The sequence below is a fragment of the Mus pahari genome, chromosome 1 (genome assembly GCF_900095145.1).
Source record: "Mus pahari chromosome 1, PAHARI_EIJ_v1.1, whole genome shotgun sequence".
NCBI classification, from domain to species: Eukaryota; Metazoa; Chordata; class Mammalia; order Rodentia; family Muridae; genus Mus; species Mus pahari.
Window position 1 is genome coordinate 91686614 of NC_034590.1, and position 11432 is coordinate 91698045.

The following is an 11432-nucleotide window of genomic DNA, read 5'->3' on the forward strand; positions in this document are numbered from 1 at the left end:
GATCATTACTTATTCACACTTTGGTACCTTTTTTTTTTTTCTTTTCCAATTTTGGCATGTTTTATAGTAGTAGGAGCATGCTACTTATCTCTACTTCATTGTTTTGAGACAAGCTGCACTGTATCCTATAGACTGGCCTTGAACGACTGAGTAGCCAAGGGTAATCTTGAACTTCCAATTCTTTCACCTCAATCTCCCAACACTGGGATTATAGGCTGCATTTTATTTTTGCTTAAAATAGCAACTTTTCTTATTCTACATGTTTGTTTCTGTTCAACCAACCCCACCCAGTGTTTGACTATCCTGGGACTCAAGGTGCTTGAAATTATAGGTGTGATACATATTTTGGCTCTTTGGCAGACATCCAATTACAAGTCCCTAGTATCTTCCTTTTCAGATGTATATTGAAGCTTTCCCTCACCTTTTGACACATTTGACAGTTGATAGAATGGTACTGTGAACTCAAAGGCTCACCCTAACTAGTCATCAGTTAGTGGTTTTTCTTTTTTCGTTTTTTTGTTGTTTTGTTTTTCAAGAATCATTTCAAAGTCAGCTGCTGACACTGACATGCTTCACTCCTAACTATGTCTAGGCAGCATAGTTATTCTAACGACTGTAAGAAATTTCACTTTGTCTTATCACATACGGGCAGCTTAGTTACCCCAAATGTCTTCTTCCTAGTGCTTTCCAGCTCCATGATTCCCAGTTACTGTCTCTCTGGTCTTTGGTTTCAAACAGTCATGCTGCCTTTCTGTGACAGCAGTGTGGGTTTCACTTCTGTACTCTCTCACCATCATCTTGCTTACAGGACTGTAGCAAGAACACCTGAACAGCTTTAGCTTGCATGACTGTAGGTTCTGTCACAGAAACTTGAAAGGTTCCCCTGGACCTTCTGTGGGGCGTGCTGTTAGGGCTGTAAAGGATATAGTGAGGAGACTGTGAAGAAGCTGAGCTAGAGGGATCGGGAGACAAGGGCTGGAGACAGCTATTTCCAGGTCTTTTCAGTGCTGGGCATAGAACCTAGGGCCTGTGCATTCTGAGCAAATGTTCAATCACAGCTCTATCTCCAGCTATAAGGATAAGGGCTCATGAGAGGCACCCAGGGCACAAAAAAGAGGAAATTACCCAAACAAGCTTGCCAGCTAGATTAGCTGAAACAGAAAGCAGTGAACTCTGCCTCAGTATGGAAAGTGGAAAACAATGTAAGCAGGCACTTCTTTGACACATGAACATACACACAGAACTCACAGATCAACTCTATATCTGTTCTCTGATTTGTACAGTGTGGATTGCTGTATGCGGTCAGTTTGCTGCTTATCAGGGCTCAAAATCCTTCATGAAACCATCCCTGTGAGTTCTTAGAGCAGAGAGGTGTTTAGTATTTCAGCAAAAATACCCTAAATGTGTAAGCCAGTGAACTAGAGACACATCCAGAGTGATGTGAATAGGCCAGATGTGTGGGAGAGGAGTGACAAGGTCAAGGTGCCCTGACGGCAGGCACTATACTTAGTCATCTTCAGCAGAAACAATCCACATACATTTTTGGGCCAATTCTTCAGCTATCCTGGGATTTAAAGTAGCCATTTACAACTTGGGGGAATGTTACCAAAATAACCTGGAGTAAGTTCCAGCCAGCAGCCACAAAAATCCTATGTGTGTTTCACTCTTGGTTGTCAGTGTATAGTAAATACTCAAGCTCTTCACGGAATAAAGACATCTGTAAGCCGGGCGTGGTGACGCACGCCTTTAATCCCAGCGCTCGGGAGGCAGAGGCAGGCGGATTTCTGAGTTCGAGGCCAGCCTGGTCTACAGAGTGAGTTCCAGGACAGCTAGGGCTACACAGAGAAACCCTGTCTCGAAAAACCAAAAAAAAAAAAAAAAAAAAGACATCTGTAAAAATAGACTCCTTAATGCTCTGTGATGGCAGTTTTACATGATCTTTTCTTAAATGTTTAGCCATAGTCTATGATGACTGTCCAAATATGAGTTGAACAAAGATGACACCAAAGGACAGGGTAAAGTGAACAGAAAAAACTCGTGAGGCCTTAACCCTACATGCAGAACTGTAGATACTTGAGGAAAGCTGGGAGCAACAGGTGTCTTCTCCAGAAAAGAGCATTCCAAATGACTGTTCAATGCCAGACTGCCAGCCCTAAAAGAGTACATACAAGTAATACTGTATGGACTGAACAGGTTATACTTAGGAATATATGTGTATATAAATACACATATAACAACCAAGAAGTGGCCATGATTTTGAAGTAGGAAGGGGTATATGGGAAGGTCTGAAGGAAGGGAAAAGGATTATATTGTAATCTCAAAAACTAATTTAAAAGGAAGATGGTAGCTGGGCAGTGGTGGCGTACGCCTTTAATCCCAGTACTTGGGAGGCAGAGGCAGGCAGATTTCTGAGTTCTAGGCCAGCCTGGTCTACAGAGTGAGTTCCAGGACAGCCAGGGCCACACAGAAAGAAACCCTGTCTTGAAAAACAAAGCAAAACAAACAAAAAGAAATGTGTCTTTCTTCGGGCTGGTGAGATGGATGAATGGGTAAGAGCACTGATTGCTCTTCCGAAGGTTCTGAGTTCAAATGCCAGCAACCACATGGTGACTCACAACCACCGTAATGAGATCAGACATCTCTTCTGGTGCATCTGAAGACAGCTACAGTGTACTTATTTATAATAGTAAATAAATCTTTAAAAAAAAAAAAAGAAAAGAAAAGAATGGTAGCTGAGGGTGTAGCACAGTACTACAGTACTTGTCTAACATGTACAAAACCCTGGAACCCAACCCCAACACTATAGGGGAGAACCCCCAAAACTAACAATCAATGGCTTTGTTTCCCTCAAAGAAAGGAGTATGTAAGGCTAGCATATCTAAAGTAACTCCTAGGAGACAGAGACTGAGCACTTGAGAAAGAAATGGGCATTGAGATTAGGCCCCAATGTGGAGTTGGTTCCTGCCTTTGTCCCAACTCTTCCCTCTGAAGCCTATGGACCACTCCCCTCAGTCCCTCACCTTGATGATAACCACCTTCCATCACCTTCTGAAAGCTCTTGTTTCCTTTACCTTCTCCAAACTACAGGAAAGCGCAATTATGGCATGACTCTCAAACTGAATCTCAAGGTGTGAGCTATGTGTATGTTACTTACATCAAGAGGCAAACTGCTGAGAATGTATATAAGGGTAGCAGTGTGCAGGCATCTACCCACTGTCCCAGCACTCTGATGAGTGAGGTGGGATTATGGCTTGAGGCTTTGTCCCGGCTACATAGAGAGCAGATCTCAAATAGGAGATGGACCAGAACTGACGCTGGATGTGTGACTAAGTAGCAGTGCTTAAAGTTAAGCTGACCTCAGGAGAGCTGCCCTCCCCAGGCAAAGTTCAGTCCTGGTATTCTGCAAAGGGGTCTTTAGGGAGGAACGAGTCCAGCAGCGCCTGATTCATCAGCCAGGGAGGGAGAAACAAGTGAAGCAGATGTTTTTCAGCATGAGATCATGGACTGAGGTGGGTGGCAGAGGGAAGCCCACTTCAGGTACACTGATGATGGAAAAAAAATTGAAACAGGGTCTTGCTGTCACCCAGAATGGCTTTAACTCTTACATGTTTAGGTAGGTTTCACTAAGATGCTCTCAAACAAAATGTGTCACTGCCTTTTATTATTCTCCCCAGCTGTCTGTCATGTGCCCTGGGAGGTATTTCTAATATCCATGGTTATCAATAACAGATCTTTAAAATTATAAGCAACATCAATAAAAATTAAAAATTTTAAGTCAAGCAGGTCAGTTCAAACCTATAATCTGAAGCTCTTGGGAGGCTGAGGCAGGAAGATCACTGTGAATTTGAGGCTCGAGTTAAATGAGTTTGCGCCAAAATAAGACTATCTCAGAAAAAGAAAAACTAAAGATTGAGAAAAATATTAGTTTTGTAATAGATTTATTTTTAAAGGGTAAAACACTCAGACAATTTAAATACAAGTTGAACAGAACCGCTGTCAGTCGGCCACGATGCCATCGTGTGTCCTCCGGAGTCCTCACAGTGAGGAAGAAGGCTCTGGCAATGACAAGAGAAGTGGATTTCTTCTTGGTGTGCAGCCACTGATTCTAAGTGCCATCTTTAAGGTGCCCAGTGCACTGAGAGACTAAGTATCCCAAACACTAAAACACCAGAGCTGAACCAACAAAGACTGTTAGCTAAGGTTCAACATCCGGCAGTGCTGGCGATCTGGGACCCAATTTGACCTTTACAAAGTTGTGATAGGGCCAACATCATTCCCACTTTACACGGGCTCAGATTCAAAACTCAGCAGCTTATCCAAGATGACCAGGCCCACCGCATGCCTGACAATACAGCCAACTCGGGCCTGTCTCTAAAGCCCATCCTTAGTTATGAGCAGTCCTGGACCACCTGAGCAGGGGAGGCTTAGGCTGGTGGGTGCCTGAGGTACTGAGGTTTCTTTCCAGGTCATGACATGCAATATTTGTGTAAGACTACTTTTAAGAAGAGGCTGAGTCCTGTCTAGGAATGATACTTTCCAGCCTCTCTTGAAAATAAAGACCACTGCAAGGCTTAGGGCTCTGGATAGCAGACGACCAGAAACTAATAACAGAACTAATGACAGTCAAGCACTGCCAACTTTTGTTTTATGAGTCTTGCTTTATTGAAGAACTACAGACAGACTGATCCTATAGGAGAAGATGGTTTTATGTCAGATTATTTACCTGAATCTTTATTCATACACATCCTTCTTATCTGCAATGTAATCTACAATTTCTTGTGGACACATTAACTTCTCTGCATCTATATCAGGAATTTCAAACCCTAAAATAAAAAGTTGGTAATAATGTATAAGTACACAAAAAGCAAATCCCTTAGAACTGAAATGAGTACCCTTACCTCTGTTACTTTTAATTCAGGTCAGAGCCTCACTAAGTTACTCAGACTGACCTTGAAGTTTAAAGTAGCTGTGCCTCTCATAATACACAACTGTGTTAAACATCTCCAACAATCTTGAATCCCACTTTGTTTTGAACTGGGATGGTTTTAGAAAATGTGTATCAGGTTGACCTTAAGTTTTTTAGAAAGAATTAGTATAACAGGATCTGCCCCCCCAACCCCCCCCACCTCCCTTGAGTGGGTTATGTAACCACCTTGGCTGTCTTGAAACTTGCTCTGTATACCACAAACTCAGAGAGATCCACCTGTCTCTGCCTCCTGAGTGCTGCCTATGTGCTACCTTTTCCAAGAGTACAACTCAAGTCGGGCATGGTGGCTCACACCTTTAATCCCAGCACTTGGGAGGCAGAGGCAGGCGAATTACTGAGTTTGAGGCCAGCCTGGTCTACACAGTGACTTCCAGGACAGCCAGGGCTATCCAGAGAAACCCTGTCTCGAAAACTCAGTAATTGTATGCTCACAGGTTGGACAACCACTGTTATTATCAAGAATTAATCCAGTTCCCCTAGAACCATGGTTCTCAACCTTTGGGAGTCACATATATCAAATATTTGTGTTATGCTTCATGACAGTAGCAAAATTATAGTTAATAATTTTAAGGTTGGAGATCACAAAGTGAAAAACTGTATTAAAGAGTGGCAGCATCAGGAAGGTTGAGAACCACTGTCATTGAACATTTTCATCATCCCTAAAAGGATGATGTCATTAGTAGGAAACCAAGTGTCATTAGTAGGTCACTCCTCGAATTCCAACCCTTGGCAACCTTGGATGTACTCTGTCCCCATATCCTCTTGATACTCAATGCCTGTGAAGCAAGTGTACAGCATGTGAGAAGGTGTTTATCTGACTTCTCTTCTCAAGGGTCATCCATGCTCTAGTGTGTTCCTTTGTTCCTTTACGCAGTGGGTTTTGATAGCTTCCATATGGTTTAATTGGGCTGAGAACTGTTGTGAGTACCTTCTATGGGATCTCTCAGCAGTCCCAGTCTTGAGGCTTCTACTACTGGCACACTAACTGGACAGTATAGGAAAACTCTGAGAGGTGCTGTTGCTTGTCAGGCTCACATAGGTCTGAGCTCCATCCAGCTCTGGTCCTTGTAAGCCCTTGGCAGCAACAGCACTGCTCCTGCTAGCATCATCTTTAATAAGAGCTTTAACTAGGGCCTGCTCTGTTGGGTGGCAGATCTTTTGCTCCCTAGTTGCACAGCTATCCACAAAGGTATTTTGGGAATTTTATAAAGCCTCATTTACACAGCAAACAGATATAATACAACTTGGAACAGGCAAGGGCAACATCACAGGAAACTCAGACCTCAGCTGTGTGTCCTCAGCACAGCTTATTACTAAAGTCATCATTGCTAAAGTCATCATAGCGGGGGCCCCAAGTGTCAATAGCATCTCTACAAGTGAGACTTGCTGCTGACCCTATTCTTTCCTGCACCTTTAATTCTACTATGCATTCTGCCTGGCCTGGGCTGTCTCTAATAGTTAACATCAACCTGACAGTAAGAGGACTGGGAAGTATTAGCTGTTATTGTTTCTAGTAAAGCTGAGTCCAATCCAGATTCCTGCACTTCCTTCAGTTTAAACCTTCTAAGGTCATCTGACCTGGACTGCAGAGAGTTATCTTTTCTTAAAAATAACAAAACAGCCGGGCGATGGTGGCACATGCCTTTAGTCCCAGCACTTGAGAGGCAGAGGCAGGCAGATTTCTGAGTTCGAAGCCAGCCTGGTCTACAAAGTGAGTTCCAGGACCGCCAGGGCTATACAGAGAAACCCTGTCTCGAATAAACCAAAAACCAAAACCAAAACAAAGACTCATAACATGCAAATCCAAAGCTAAAGTATAATGTTACCAAATTCGTCTTCCATGGCCATAATAATTTCCACTTGGTCCAAACTGTCTAAGCCCAGGTCCTTCATAAAATGAGAATTTACGGAGAGCTGTAAGAAATACCAAACAAAATTTAACCCATGAAAGTGTTTGCTTCCTGAGACAACAGAATGCTACATTATCACCACATAGACAATTTTTAAACAACCATCAAAGCTTTAAATAACATGGTGTGTTTAACATACACTGGCATGGATACAGAGTAATTTGTTACCTTGCTCAACTTCATTTTGAGGTGGTTAACTTAACAAACAAAATTAGGGGCTAGAGAGATGGCTCAGCTGTTAAGAGCACTGAGTGAGCTTCCAGAGGTCCTAAGTTCAATTCCCAGCAACCACATGGTAGCTCACAACCATCTGTAATGGGATCTGATGCCCTCTTCTGGTGTGTCTGAAGACAGCTACAGTGTACATATAAATAAAATAAATCTTAAAACAAACAAAATTAAATGAAGGATTTCATGCTACATATTTTACTCAGATCTTTGATCACTATTCTAAAGGACATCAGAGAGAATTTGTTTTCTTGCTACTTTACTAACAAATAAAATCATTTGTCTTCAAGATTGTAAGCTGTTATCCAAACACTCGGAAGGCAGGCACAGACAGTTTGAGTTTGAGGCCAGCCTGGTCTACACAGCAAGTACCAGGCCATCCAGTGTCACACAATCAGATCCTACCTTTCCATATAGCTCAGTATAGAGCATTTGCCTAGTCTACATGAGGCCTGGGGTTCCATTTCCAGCAACACACTCAACAACTAAAACTCAAGATTGTGGGCTGGTGAGATGGCTCAGTGGGTAAGAGCACCCGACTGTTCTTCCGAAGGTCCGGAGTTCAAATCCCAGCAACCACATGGTGGCTCATAACCATCCGTAACAAGATCTGACTCCCTCTTCTGGAGTGTCTGAAGACAGCTACAGTGTACTTACATATAATAAATAAATAAATCTTAAAAAAAAAAACAACTCAAGATTGTTATAAATTGCAGGCACCTTCTGTAGTGGTTTGCATACCTTTGGCCCCTACTAACTCTGGTTGGCCCAGAGAGTGACACTGTTAGGAGGTGTGTCCTTGTTGGAGGAAGTGTGTCACTGAGGCTTTAAGGCCTTATGCTCAAGCTTCACCCAGTGGGGGAAGGGACCCTCCTGCTGGCTGGCTGTAGAAACAAGTCTGCTGCTACTGCAAGTTGTAGAACTCTTGGCTCTTCTAGCACCGTGGGTACCTGGTGCCATGCTTCCCACCATGACGATAATGGACTGAACCTCTGAAACTGTAAGACAGTCCAGTCCGAAGTAAATGTTTATTTTCTTAAGAGTTACTTTTACTTTTGGTCGTGGTGTCTCTTCACAGGAATGACACCATCAGATGAGAAAATACAGTCTTTCATTTGCTTGTAATGTACACCTCAAGATCATCAGGAAGTATTCTTAAAAACCCATATAAGGGCCTGAAGAGATGGCCCGGGAGGTAAAAGCAGTCTCTACAACCCTGATGACCAGGGTTCAGATCCCAGCACCCACATAACAAGCTGTCTGACGAAGACCTGCACTCTCAGCTCTGCAGTGGGCAGAGACAGGAAGGTCACTGGACTTGCTGGCTTCCAGCCTAGCAGAGAAAGTGGGTACCCTAGAGATACCTTGCTTCAGAATAGAAGGACCAATGTTTGAAGACATCTGATGAGCATGCGCGCGTTTACAACAGATTTGCATTACTAAAGAAAAAAGTTGTTTACAAACCACATGAAAAAAACTCCAAGGGTTAAGTTAAAAAGAAAGAGCGGGGCTAGTGATGCACAGCTTTAATCCCAGCACTTAGGAGGCAGAGGCAGGCAAATTTCTTTGAGTTCAAGGCCAGCCTGGTCTACAAAGTTCCAGGACAGCCAGGGCTGTTACAGAGCAACCTTGTCTCCAAAAAACCAAAAATGAAAGGCAGACAGACAGACAGAAGGAGGGAAGGAAAGAAACCTCATGTGGTAGTATACTTCTATAATCCCATCACTTAGGAGGACGAGGTTAGAAAAAAGAAAAATGAAATAAAAGGAGGATGAGGCTAAGAGTGTGAGTTTTGGCCAGCATGGGCTATATAATGAGACCCTTTCAAAACCAAAACAAGAAGCAAAACTCGGTTCTGTTATATGTACCACGTGTGGTTTTTCTTGATTGTAATTAGGGCCTGCCATAGGGTAAGTATGTGTTTCCCCTGAACTATACTCCAGAACACTTGGGTTTTTGGAAGACAGAGGGAGATAAACATAAATACTATGGTGGCTTGAATGAGAAGACCTCCGTATGTCTTGGGCATTTGAATATTTGGCTCCCAGTTGGTGTCTATTTGGGAAGAAATAGGAGGGGTAGCCTTGGAGGAGGTAGGTGTGTCATAGGGGGAGGGGGTCGGGTTTCAAGGAATCAAAAAGCCTCCTCCATTCCCAACATACTCTTTGCTTCCTGTTTGTGCTTCAAGATGTAAGCTCCCAGCTACTTCTACAGTGCCATTCTTGCCTGCCTGCCTACTGCCATTCTCCCTGCCATGGTGGAATTATAAGCCCTAAATAAACCCTTCCTTCTGTAATTTGCCTTGGTTTTGGTGTTTAATCACAGCAATAGAAAAGTAAATGAGACAGATGCATGTATACATTGTATATGCGTGTGTACTGCCTGAAATATCCGTGTATCTCTCTGGAAGCTTGTGTGTGTACAGGGATGATGCCAACCTACTAGTAGGAGAACTAGTTGGCAAAAAGCTACGGAGACTTCATTTAAATTGAGTATTTGTTTGGACCCTTTGAATTTTATACTGTGTGATTAAATTTGCTAAAGAAAAAAAATGGACTGGTGAGATGGCTCAACAGGTAAAGGAGCTTGCCACCAATCCTAATGACCCCCTGAGTTCGATTCCTGGGACAGACATGGCGAAAGCAGAACTGACTGCTGCAAATTGTCCTGTGACTTCCCCAAGGAGCCATGACATGTGTATACATGTGCACAAGTACACACACACAAAGGAATAAAGGAAAAGATAAAAACAAAACCAGTTACCTTTTCTGGATCAATCTTATCATAGAGTTTCAAGACATACAGAACTCGATCCTTGATTCCATCTAATGTCAGTGGGGGCGCATCACTGTACTGGCGGCACAAATGTGTGACTGTTCCAGGCACCTAGAACAAAGGCAGGAAAGAGAGACTGTCATTCCATCCCAAATGTCTTTACATAAACGCACACAACTACTGGTATCTTTTTTAAAAATGTACATAAACATTTTTTATTTGAGAGAGGGATCTACGTGTGCCACAGCACATGACTGGAGGTCAGAGGACAAGCTGTGGATGTCAGTTCTCCCCTTCCCCTATGAGAGTCCTGGGGACTGAACTGAGGGGCATGAGGTTTGGTGGCAGGTGCCTTTACCTGGTGAGTCACCTCACTGCCTACCTACAGGTATCGTTCACAAAGCTTCCTGAGCGCTACAGAACCCACACCATCTCATTCTCCAATGTGATCATTACTGAATACTGGATCACAGGGCTGAGTCAACTGAGAAGCTCTAGCTTTAGAATGCTTGTTGCTTGTCCTCACAATCAGGACTGGTCCCTCTAGCTTTAGACATTATCTTGTTCAGTAAGACTGTCACTAACATAAAAGCATCACAGAAATGCTTAAGTTCCCTCATGGCAAATGTCGCATGCCACAGCCTCTTCAATGCACTGCCACCACAGACAGGAGACAAAAGAACCCGCCCTAACAGCCGGGAAGGTGCACAGGAGATCTGATTTGGCTTCGGTGGTAACTAGTCTCGGGCTACAACACGTGAGACCAGCCACCAGCCCTAAGCCTCACAGCCCCATCTATTTCCCTGGCTGGCAGGCAACCATGCCCTGTAGCCCGCCAGACATACAAACCTTTCTGATTGTTCTTATGATGAAATCCAACCATTTCTGTTCTTCGTCTGCTGTTTCTGCTTTATACTCAGTTGGGTACTGCAGCCTTGATTAAATCTCACCTACCAAGTATGGAAAGGCACTGTCTGTCTAGCAGGGGGTTTTAAGTTCTTAGTTGGCAGCTAAGCCTGTTCCATAGGAAATGAGTCTGCTGCTGGCTTTTAATCCCAGACACTTGGGAGGAGTGGCAGAAGAAACAAGTTGAAAGCCAAGCTGAGCAATTTAGTGATAACCTGTCTCAAAGTAAAGAGGGGCAGGGAGAGCGCAACTTGCTTAGCATGTATGAAACCCTGGGTTCAGCACTGAAGGAGGAGGAAAAGGACAGCAATATGGATCAGAGGGTAAAGGTGCTTGCCAAAACCAGGCTCCCTCAAGTTATCCTCTGACTTGCACACGCATGCTCACACTAAACAAACAAATAAGTGTGCGAGAAAGAGCTGGGTTTGCTTGTTGGCACTTATGACCCTGAGCATGCCTATGAAAAATGATCTAAGAGCTTCTGTGGTGCCGGGCGTGGTGGCGCACGCCTTTAATCCCAGCACTCTGGAGGCAGAGGCAGGCGGATTTCTGAGTTCGAGGCCAGCCTGGTCTACAAAGTGAGTTCCAGGACAGCCAGAGCTACACAGAGAAACCCTATCTGGAAA

General features: G+C 43.7%; 1 protein-coding gene across 2 annotated transcripts in view; it reads right to left on the minus strand.

The window, feature by feature from the left end:
- Positions 1-210: 210 nt before the first annotated feature.
- Positions 211-11432, minus strand: part of Ndufab1 (NADH:ubiquinone oxidoreductase subunit AB1) — a 14597-nt gene continuing 3375 nt past the window's right edge. Inside the window, exons 2-5 of one of the 2 annotated variants that reach the window (XM_021207679.2) lie at positions 9889-10011; positions 6814-6901; positions 4724-4823; positions 211-1717 (exon numbers count right to left, since the gene is read on the minus strand). In XM_021207679.2, coding sequence (XP_021063338.1) covers positions 4732-4823; positions 6814-6901; positions 9889-10011 — 303 coding nt within the window. In that variant the 3' untranslated portion in view covers positions 211-1717; positions 4724-4731. Of the gene's footprint in view, positions 1718-3921; positions 4056-4723; positions 4824-6813; positions 6902-9888; positions 10012-11432 lie in introns of those variants that run through there. The other variant, XM_021207672.2, reaches the window with a different exon arrangement.